At 40.7% G+C, this 11,542-nt stretch overlaps 1 protein-coding gene across 1 annotated transcript; it reads right to left on the reverse strand.

Moving 5' to 3' along the window:
• Window positions 1-2,152: 2,152 nt before the first annotated feature.
• Window positions 2,153-11,132, reverse strand: LOC133279835 (ubiquitin carboxyl-terminal hydrolase 42-like). The gene is given in 15 exon segments (XM_061474011.1): window positions 2,153-2,799; window positions 2,801-3,346; window positions 3,858-3,946; window positions 4,319-5,050; window positions 5,607-5,745; window positions 6,208-6,308; window positions 6,510-6,650; window positions 7,223-7,334; window positions 7,816-7,898; window positions 8,443-8,513; window positions 8,658-8,725; window positions 8,886-8,988; window positions 9,135-9,245; window positions 10,258-10,458; window positions 11,000-11,132. Coding segments are annotated over 15 exon segments (3,078 nt in total). The 3' UTR covers window positions 2,153-2,351.
• Window positions 11,133-11,542: the final 410 nt, after the last annotated feature.

The following is an 11,542-nucleotide window of genomic DNA, read 5'->3' on the forward strand; positions in this document are numbered from 1 at the left end:
TCAACCTTTTTTTTTCCCTTTTACTATTGGGCTTTAAGTCCAGGGGTAGCTACTCAGACAGACTGGCGGCTCAGTGGCCTAAAGCAGCACCTGTTAGAGGTTGGCCGTGCTGAGGAAAAGCCCTCTGGGGACGACAAACTTCTCCCTTCCTCTTGCACTGAAACGCGTGCAGTTCTTCTGCTCCTGGTTTTCAGTGCTGCCCTTTGCAGCTGCAGGGGCCAGCCAGAGCCAGGCAGGTGGCTTCACTCAGCATCTGAACTGTGTGGCTGCTTCCATCAGCCACGGTGCCAGTGCAGTGCAGGCAGAGAAATGCACGGGAAACTTCAGCTCAGCCGGACTGACTTAAAACTGACACTATTCTGACAAAATAAGCTTTACGTTGCTTCACATTTTGAACCGGTTTAAACTGGTACAAAACAGAACCTCTGTCAACTGAGCAGCATTTATAGTGCTTTCTAGTGTTTGAAAACAATGCGTATTTTTAAGATGTAGTACATACCTATGTAGATATGCTGGCTGGAAAAGCTAGGTCTCTTGTAGACCAAATCCTACAAACTAAGACTTTTGGCTTACAAATTCCTTTTCTGTATTTTCTTGTAAAATGTTTCTAGCTACAGTTTGAATAGAAAATGTAAATGCTGCACAGATAGGGACTGATTGAAGTATTACTTGGTGTACACAAGTGATTTGCATGACATACTCTGTATCGATCATTGTTAAAAATGTGATGTTTGATGTAAATCCACTGCAATAGTAACGCTGTCATTTATCAGGAGGACCTGTTGCTTCAGCCTGGAGACTTTCTCTAAAATAAAGTGTGAAACTCTACTGTTGCATAGCTCCTCATTTACCAGGAATACATGGGAGGTGCGTGCTGATTTAGTTAAGATCTGATTTTGCAACTGCTCTTGTAAGTAAAAGGCCTCTTTGCCTACCTTTAAGCACACTGATTTAAATTGACAGGTTGAATTTTTCAGAGAGAAAACTCCTCAGCTGCAAAATCGGTTGTTTTTGTAAGGCTGAACACTCATAGCTGTGTTGCTATGAATGTTACTCCATTAAGAGCTGCTTTCCCACCCTAAATTAAGGAGGGATTTTGCCCGTTGCCTTCCATGAGCTTCAGTCAAATATAAGGCAAGTGGGGGAACAACTCAGATCTCTTCTCCTCAAGTCGATTCATTAGACCAGACAGATTAGTCAGATGAACTGTATTTCACAGAGGTTCCCACTCACTGGTCTCCTGATGCAGGACCAGTGACTATGAAGTGCATCACAGTTTGACAGCATTTAATAATCAAAATTAAAATCACAGTATGAATTTGTCTTTAGCTAGCCACTTTAGGGAGACAAAACCAGACAACTGAGACTTCAGACAAGTGACGGTATATTAAGAAAATGGAATTAAAACAGATGGATTTTGCCTTGACGGTAAAAGTTTCAACAATAAATTCTAAGTTTCGATAGTATCGATAAAGTCCAGTTTGAAGACAAAGAGTCATAGTTTCTTTCGGCAAAGAGTCGTCGGTTTTGATGGTAAAGCCAGGTTTGATGGTAAACAGGTTTGATGATAAAGAGTCAGTTTTGATGGTAAAGCCAGATTCGATCGTAAGCAGGTTTGGTGGTAAAGCCACCTTCCATGGTAAACAGTCACGTTTGATGGTAAACAGTCACGTTTGATGGTAAACAATCAGGTTTGGTGGTAAAGAGTCAGTTTTGATGGCAAAGCAAGGTTCGATGGTAAACAGGTTTGATGGTAAAGAGTCATTCTTGATGGTAAACAGCCAGGTTCGATGGTAAACCATCAGGATTGATGGTAAAGACTCAGTTTTGATGGTAAGAAGTAGTTGGTTTTGTTGGTAGGTTTAGTTCAGGCACTGAAGGATTCCATCAGTGAGCTTTGCATCTGAAAGACAAAAGAAAGCAATGTCGCTCCCTGGCATGACATTCAGCATCAAACCCTGTCTCAGTGGTTTGGTTTCTGAACGAGAAGTCTCAAGCCTGCATGCAGCTCCGTCTGCCCTGTGATTACAGGATCCGACAGACTCGAGAAGGTGGCTAATCTAAGGTAACCTAATCAAGAACATTGCGCAGATGTGGTTCTGTCCTTCGTTCAGCAGGCTGGGATTAAACCACGACAGGTTCTTCGCTTTGTGCTCCAGATCTAGCATTCTAATGCTATTCAGCAACATCCCTCCTATGTTTGCTTGACCAACCTAATGACCAGCCCAATGACCAACCCGTAGTCAGATTATCCTATATAAATCACTTAGAAACAATGGGAAAAAGGCAGGCATGGGAAACATTCAGAAAAGAGTTAGGAAAAGAATGGCGGATTATGCTGGAATTCCTGCTTACTTGTAATCCTTCTCTTGGTATTTATCATCTATCTTGCGGCATTTCTTTTCCAGTTCACCTTCTCTTCCTTCTGCGTTGCCATATTTCCTCTTGCCAAGCCTCAGTTTCTCATTTTCCCAGAAAGAGTTGTCAAATTGTGCATGAGCTGAGGCAGGTGGAGGTGCGTGCCCTTCCCGAGAGTGTTTTTCAGACTGCTGCAGAGGTAGTGAACAATGACGGAAGTTTCCGCTGTGGCTGCTCAAGTGATGCCATCCTTCCTCTCTGCAGTGAGTGTTGTGAGCCCATCTGCTCTTGCAGTGATAATGCCTACGTGATTTGTAGAACTGACTCAATTTATGAAAGGCTTTATCAAAATGAAAGGACTTCCTCTCTCTACCATCTCCTTTTCTATGGACAGAGTCATAAGTCTTGTAATATCTGCATTTTTCCCAACTCCGTGCTTCGACGGTATGTTTCCATGCTCCAGGTTCTCTCTCCTTTGGAACGATAATACTGATTCCTGTCTTGTTCCGTTCTTTCTCTGCTTCGGAATCTGTAACGAGAGTATTTTCCTCAGATTTTGCCATTATTTGGACTGTTTCTTTCATTATAGGAAGGTCTGTACTTGCCTTCATTGCAATAGTCCTGCTTAGCATGATATTGCTGATTTGTTTCCATTCTGTGAGAGCACCTCCTTTTGCAGGAACAATCATCCACTTTGCTCCTGCTTTGCTTCTCCTCGTCAATGTCAGAGTATTGTCTCTTCTTTCGGCAGTGCTCTTTGTCAGTTTTTTTGGAGTCGTGTATCTTCTCCTCGTATTTTTGCCTGTTATCCTCTTCGCATTTTTTATTATTCAACCCCTCATTTTGTCTAGAGAATTGACTCTCCAGAACTTTATCCAGCTTTGTAAGAGAAGAGTCATTAACAGGCGGTACTTCTGCGTAGTTATTATTTTCCGTCACTACGGTTTCCATCAGACGATCACCCTCAGACCTTTGAGGTGCAGGGACACTGCACAAAACAAAAACACATTTTTCATTTGAAAAAGTTCACCTAAAAGATAAATGTTAGGAGCAAAAATCCCTTGAAGTAAAAGATTTGGTGGCTACTGGTAAACTCTGTATGTTTCTAAACTCCCTTACACAGTTTGGAAACTGTAGCTTTCTAAAGGGACTCTGTAAGGCATCAGCAGCCAAAACCACTACCTTCGCTCTCCCCAAACTAGAAAAAAGTCAACTCATTCATTTCCCTTCTCTCCACAAAATGGGAGGGCACAAGGTGGGAATTTACAGTGGAAAAGAAATCCAATTGTAAAAAAAAGTAAAATTATCCTATGAAGAAACAGAACCATTCTGGGAGGCATCTGCTTTCATTAATATCAGAATAACACATGTTCAGTGCTGATGTCTGCAACCCTACACATACAGTGTGGAAAGCTTTCTATTAAATAGTACTAGTAGATGGGTAAAACAATGATAAACTTGTATGAAATCTTGTTTTCATCAGAGTGTACTCAATTTACCTTGTTTTCTCTGACAACCTGTTCAGGTGGCTGTAGGCCAGGGATTCTAAGACTATTTCTTGAGGAATCGGTGACTCAGCTACAGGTACCTACAATTAAAACGCAGACGTTAACAGACAAAAAAAATACTACCTTTAGAAGAAAACTGTTTTCAAAATTTCCTCATTAGTCATTAAACAAGATCACTTTGCCTTACATGCACCATTGCTATCTCACACATCACCCCTTCCCCCCCAGTATATTTATGAAACTTATGAAGTACTATCTCAGGTGAAATTTTCTGAAGTTGACATGTTCTCACATGCCAGTTCAGCTCTGCAAATTCTAATGCGACAATAGCACAAAGCGTTAACGATGAAGTTTAAATTTGTGCTGTTTTCACATGACTTAGGAACATTTTAATGCTCCTGAATACTAAACACACCATAGGTGAGGAGTTCTAGATGGAACAAACAACTCACTGGTTCAAGCAATCCATTTGTTTTAGCAAAGAATATCTCAGAAGGTTTAGCAGGTTGGACTTGGCAAGTAAAATCATCAAGTTTCAGTCCATTTTGTTTAGATCCATTATCTAAACTAATAGCACAATTTAGTGAATCATTTTTTGGCAGCACATGATGGGATCTCTCTTCTTCAGCACTCTCACAGAAAGAACGGGAATTCTGCAACGTGCCGACTACCTTCAGTATTACAGTTCCGTTGGAAGATACGTTGTAATTCATTTTAAACACGCCATTCGACGCCTCAGATTTTCCTGAAGACTCTGGACTGGAAGCGACTGTAGCATCAGACCCGAGTGTAGAACTTCCATTCACTGCTGGCTCTACAAACATTTCATCAGGAACTTCCTGTTTGGAAATGTTAGCAGCAACTGCCACTGTAGATGCATTTGAGGTAGACTCTGCTCTGAGAGAATTTGCAATTGTGGAGGAAGGAACAGCCTTGCTGAGATCCTCATTCTCCAGAGCACTGGTAAGACAGTCAGGTTGTGACACAGTCTGACACTCAGGCAATATTTTACGAATACTGATAGTGATCTTCTGGGCTTTTGATGGATCCGTAGTTGAAGGCCTGGTAATTGCCCAGTTTTGAATGCAAGCTGTTGATGGAGCTGAAGATGGCCTTTTTATGGTGATACCAACAGGATTTGTATCCTCTTCTAGGGGTCCATTTCCATTTAAACGACTTGAATTCTGTATTTAAAAAGAAAAGATTGCAAGATGAATATGTGCAATCACACCGCACTTATTAAAACATTAAATTCTCCTACTAAATATTTCTACAAATTGCCTTCCCAAATATGTTTATTTTCCCCTTTAAACGTTCCCTGAAAACACTGCTATAATTGCTCTGGTACTCAGGACCAAGAAAAATCGTTTTCACTGTCTCAGCTGAAGTAACACTGGGGAAGTGATATTTAATTATTATTATTACTACTACTATTCTTCTTATCGTCATCATCATCATCAAGAATTAACAGACTCCTCCAAGTGTCTCAAAAGCGTAGCTCTCAGTGCTTTAGAAAGCGCTTTGAGTTGGAAGTATAATGAAGTAGCATGGCTGCACAATTTGGGACTAGCTACTGTTTGAATAATTCTGGCTGTTGCATGATGGTTGTGAAGAAAGCTGCAGTGTGGGAGGGAAAACAATTCATCAGATGCTCTAAAACAACAAGCTACCCCCCCCCCCCCCCATCAAAAGAAAACAACATTATCAATTTGGTGCCATTATTTGCTCCCTGCAAATTACCTTAATCATACGAGGAGGAAGCCGTGCTCCCATAAATCCAGCCTGCTTACTATTAGGCCCGTGCTGACCAAGGAATGAACGGGGATAAGAAGTTGCTGGTAAGCAAAAACCACGTTCTCCAACTGTCAAATCGTGGCGCCTTGGGAAAAAAACAGTGATATCACTTTAGAGTTTTTCTTTCAACCTATTCTTGGATTAAAACCCCATCTGTAATTTTCTAAGAACAGATGACGTGACACAGAAGCCACATACAAAAGACTCAACCGAGACTACAAACTAAAAAAACAGACAATGGTCTCCCTACAATGACTATTCTTGTCAGAGCAACATCTCACCCTTACGCCATCTACGGTGTTATTTCTCCTCTTCTAAATTACCCCGCTACGTAGAGCGGATACAGAGCAATGTACACAAGCACACCAGTTTAAGGCCAAGCAATGAAAGACAGTAAATGACAGCGGTAAGTTCAGGTTAGACAGAACTGAATTACAGAAACAGTAAACTTTTCCTAGGACAGAAAGAAAAACACTTGGAAAAAAAAGAAAAGTATCAGTAACAGGAAAGTAAATATATTCTGAACAGATTCAGTAGTCGGTATTACCTGATATAAAAAAGTAAATAAGCTTGCTGATTGAGAACCGTTTTGATATCGGAACGCTCCACTATGGCATCATTCATTCGATACCAAAATCCATTGCCGGCCTGCAAACAAAAGACAGTGGCATCTTCAGACAAAACGCATGATGTCCAAATGACATCACAGGCGGAACACTACAGCACGAAACGTACCAAACAAATCAAACGGAACACATCATTCAACCTTTCTCCATCAAAATGGTGGTTGCCGGTAACATTGATTTTCTTTGTTTATTTTACCCTGTTAGAAATCAAGCTGATACCCACCTTTATGAAGCAGATATAGTGTCCAGCATTGCAGCTGAAACCAGAATGAACAAGAACTGCATATAAAGAATACATGAGTGGTTCTCCCCTTGACTGGGACATATATGCTCGAAGATCCAAATATTCAGGGTATTCCACATCCTAAACACAAAACAGGAAGATTCAAAAATTACCCCGAAACACTTCATGGAACAGCCTGACAAAAACCCTTCTCAAAACACAGGCTAGGATCACACAAATATAGTCTTGATTCATTTAAAAATACCTATTCTCAGAAACAATATTTCGTAATTGAAGCTGCAGAGAACTACTCTTATGGTTACCGTAAGCCATAGTTGTTAGATTGACTTTTCTTGGACTATTGTTATTACACTTACAGCCTGCAAACATTAACAGCTTTTAAACCGTAGAATCATAGAATAGTTAGGGTTGGAAGGGACCTTAAGATCATCTAGTTCCAACCCCCCTGCCGTGGGCAGAGACACCTCCCACTAAACCATGCCACCCAAGGCTCTGCCCAACCTGACCTTGAACACCGTCAGGGATGGAGCATTCACAGCTTCCCTGCGCAACCCATTCCAATGCCTCACCAGCCTAACAGTAAAGAATTTCTTCCTTATATCCAATCTAAACTTCCCCCGTTTAAAATGATATTTTCTTGGGGAAATCTCCCATTCCGAGAAGATAAAGCTGCTTTACAGCTGCAAATATACCTTGTTGATCTTGCCACCAGTAAAATCTGCAAATCTTTTCAGCGATACGATGAGAACTTTGGAGGAGCGATGTATCGTGCACCTCTTGGAGGCAGGAACCATGTTTTCGCACCTTAAAAACAAGCACAGACAAATGTTTAACAGCAAATTCTTCCCCCTCCCAAAACTCAAACAAGTTTTCATCTCTCGCACAGGCTTATGAACCCATATGCTGCACTTCACGTTTGTTAATAGACAGAAGGTAACAGCATGTAAGCGGACAGCTCTACAAAACAAAGGACTTAGAACATTATCCTTTCACACGGAACACTAGGACCTTCAGCCAGCTGATGTTGCCTCCCACCCCAAATCGTTGTCCTTAGCTCCGTGCTTCAGCTCACCACTACTTAGCAGACATCCCCTTTAACTTCTGGCCAGACGAATACTTCTGTGTGCAACCTCACACTGACGAAGGCTAATAAACCCCAGCGCAGGCAGCAGTAGGAATAAAAGTCTAATATGAGCTAATGGCCACAATTCTTCTATTTCCAAATATTCATGTGACACATTAAACGCCTTCTCTTGGACTCAGATGGAATTAGTAGGAATCTTACTTGCTACACTTATAGCTGTTTACTCCGTCCAATTGTTCAGGTGTCACAAATTGTTTCAGAGCCGCGGTGAGAGACGTAACGGTCTGGATGAATAAGAAGGTAGAGCACTAGGTCACTGGAAATGCAAAATTTCAAACACTTCCTGGTATAACTACGAGAGAACCTTGCTAGTTCATCCTCAAGTGACCTACTGTCAACCGGCAACCACTGTGAAGGAGGCAGAAACCTCAGAGTACGCTGAGCATTTACCTCCTGTGGAAATGATGCTGCTTCGAAATAAAAAGATAAAGTTTGCAGTGCCACAGACACCATCTGTACTATGCTACGGCATCAATAATGAGAACAAGCAAACCCATCAGCCTAACGATATAGATGCTGAAGCAGAATAACAGAGAAGTGTGAGGGTATAGGTGTTTGTGTAGATGTAATTACTGTTTTTACAGGTTAAACCCACTGCAAACATGGAGAGCATCTAGATGCATTCCACACAAGACCAAAGCCCAATCCACTCCCACCCAACACCAAGCTCTTTCCTTTTAGCAGTGTATATTTTTAAGTAAAATGCCTTTATCTGGAAAGCTCTACAGGTCCTTATGCAGCTCGAGCCGTATTCACAAAACACCTTACCTCTATATCCAAAGTAATACTGAGGAATGGCTCGTGCCTGTCCGAAACGGCTTTGCAGTTCAAGCATTTTACTGGAATCAGAATACAAATGCTTAACACTGACTGGACAAATTTAGAGTCTTCATACATTTTACTTTAGTCAAAGCACAAAGTCCTTTACTACAGACAAACAGACACACACCAGTTCAAAGGACAGGAAGAATTGTAACAAGTACCTCGGGATCTTAGGTATCCTCCAAATATTTGATAAATAAGTGTAGTGGCTTGAGAAGATGTGTCCCATCTGGAAAGAAATGATAAATCAGGCCTCAGATGATACGAGGCTCAGAGTTAACTCTTCAAACAGTTTTTACCAAGGACAGTCATTTTAATGTAGTATAGTAAAGAAAGGAGGAAAAGGGGCTAGAGAACATCTAAGGGTTAAATAATTCGTTTATGCGTACGTGGTGCCTCCATTCAAGCAAGCTTTCTGCAAAGCATCAACAGTGAAGGACAAGAATTCATGTGCATCCTCTTGACTGCCGTAACAGAAATGTTCTCCTATACCTAATAAATAAGAAGGTGGTTATATTTATCTCCTAGAAAATGAAAGAAAACTCACGTTTCTAAAAGTATCAAAATCATTTCTATGCATCAGAGAGTGCTTTGAAGTTACCCAATATATCAAAAGAAAACCATCTGAAATGACTTACTTTTAAGGCCATTGATAACAGATATAGGTTTGATAGCACTATTAGAGAAACACAGGGCCTGGTTAATGTGAGCTTCCAATGTACACATCATACAGAAGCCTTTTTCGTGACCTGAAGAGTGAAAGAAGCAACACAGTCTAGTCAAATAAGCATTGCTACCAAAAAAAGAACAAAACCAAAAAACAATAGCCACGAAAAACACTACTGATATTGATGACACAGCGCTAAGAGAGAATGCGTGCGAATTTCAGCATATTGCTGTTAGGTGAGCTACATGACACAGAGCTAAGAATCCTCTGGGAGAAAGGAAAGGTTAAAGGAAGGTATGTGTAAGTATTTCTGCCCTCCTTTTTGCAACAGGGTTCTTAACTGGAAGCATTTTTATCTATGTCAAAAAAAAACACAGTTAAATTTCTAGGAATAAACACTAAGATGCCAAACCAAAAAGCATGCATGTACCTTTGTCAAAATAGACCTAGAAGGATATGAAAAGAGGCTCCTATGCCAAATCAGTTCAAGCATAGAATGGAAATGTGAAGAACACAAATTCAAAGGCTTAAAAAAATACAAACTTTTAACTAGAATAAAACCAGTCTAAATTTTAATACTGCCCCACACAAATTTCCATTTCAGGTCAGCAGAAATTAGCTCGTAGTGCTTTCTAGGGTGTGGGCTTTTTTAATGGGTCAATAGTGAACATGTCATTTATTGCAGTACTAGCACATGACGCTATCTAGGCTGCAGAGACGAAGACGCTACGATGCCAACATCCTACATTTTACCACCTTTCTACCAGCAGGAAACACAAATGCCAAATGTTCATCAAATGCCTTCCTTTACAACGTACTTCGCTATTCACACAAAGCAAGAAATGCTCTTTATTTGCAACTTTGCCATTGGGCATTAAATGAACAAATGCACTTTATATGCCATTCCGAGCTTCCTGTTAAATAAGCACGGAATCACAGAATCATTTATGTTGAAAAAGACCACGAAGATGGCATTCAAAGCCAGCTTCGACAGGTAAAACGGGAAAGCCACGCATTTTCTCCACAGAATCACTCTTGTTCTTTCACCTTTGCAGCCGCCCAACGTATTTATAATCATGTTAGAAAGTACTCACATGACTTGCTGTGTTCAAGAGACAGCATGTAATTGGCCAGAGGAGGTGTGTACGTCAAACACTGTAAAGTAGCATTAAGGTAACACGTATTGCCCAGATTCCACAGTCCAACTCCAACGTTCAGTGGCTGTTGCCAATCCATGCAGATTTTCTCAGGTGGAAAAAGAATTTTACGTGGTGGGGCAATTCCATCGTTAACGACTGCAAGAAAATCAGATTTCAAAAAATATTTAATGTTTCTCTTTGAAAAAGCATGTTTAAAAGGGAGCATTCTGCAGGAGGACCCAGAAGAACCAGGTCTGCTCCACAACGCAAAACAACATGATGAACAGATTGTAAGAACTAGGATGGAAAAGTAAGGGAGTAACCAGCGGAGCAGGTAACCCTACGGATACCAGACCTCTTCCTGAGCAGGGTTAGCATTCAAAGGCTTGTGAATAATGGAAGCCATAAACACAAAGGTAAAATGTACTTTTCTCTGCACAGCACAGAAGACCTGGCTAAGTCTGTGTATTATAAAAACCTCCTCAAACCCATTGTTGCAAGTAGGTTTTTAAAGATAAAACTACAGGTCTTCCAATACCAGTCCCTTCAGTTGCCTTAGGGGACTCACAAAATTGCAGCCTAGTGCTGAAGGCTTTAGTCATCATCTTGTATCAGTGCAACAAATGAGAACTGTGTTTTCTAACTTTTGGGTATTTTGTTCTGAAGAAAGGAGGGGAAGGACAGAAGACACACTAACTTTGCTCTTCCTGGCCAAAAGGCTTAGGTTTTTCAGAGGCTCTAGAATACACAGAACCTGTCGGTACTTTCTCTGCATCTTCCTCAGGTTGTGACAGGTTTTTAAATATTGAAGATATTCTCTTTAAAGTCATTGTTCGTATCTGTAACAGAGGTAAAAGTTCTGGTTGACTTAAGACTATCAAGAAGCATTCCAGAAGGAAATTCTGTCACTCAGTATCAAAGAGATAACTTGAAGAACTAAATAGCTGGTAAGAAATATGAAAAAAACAAAAACAAACGACAACAACCAAACTAAAAACCCCACTCACAAAACTGCGGTTAAGTGCGATTACACATTTGTCTCATGACAAAACAAACATTGGCAGCGGTGACTGTAAAACAATAACATACACAAAAACACCTACGTAGAAATAAGGAGCAATACAAAACTACTACTACTGTAGTAGACATGAAGACATGAAAGCACTTCTATGTCTCTAAATTGCAAACGACACTTCCACAATGCAACACTACCGTAAGATACCCAAACTAAACCAACAAC

The sequence above is a fragment of the Pezoporus flaviventris genome, unplaced genomic scaffold (genome assembly GCF_033815535.1).
Source record: "Pezoporus flaviventris isolate CSIRO_AGI_PZ_B2104156 unplaced genomic scaffold, CSIRO_AGI_Pfla_v1 ptg000078l, whole genome shotgun sequence".
NCBI classification, from domain to species: domain Eukaryota; kingdom Metazoa; phylum Chordata; class Aves; order Psittaciformes; family Psittacidae; genus Pezoporus; species Pezoporus flaviventris.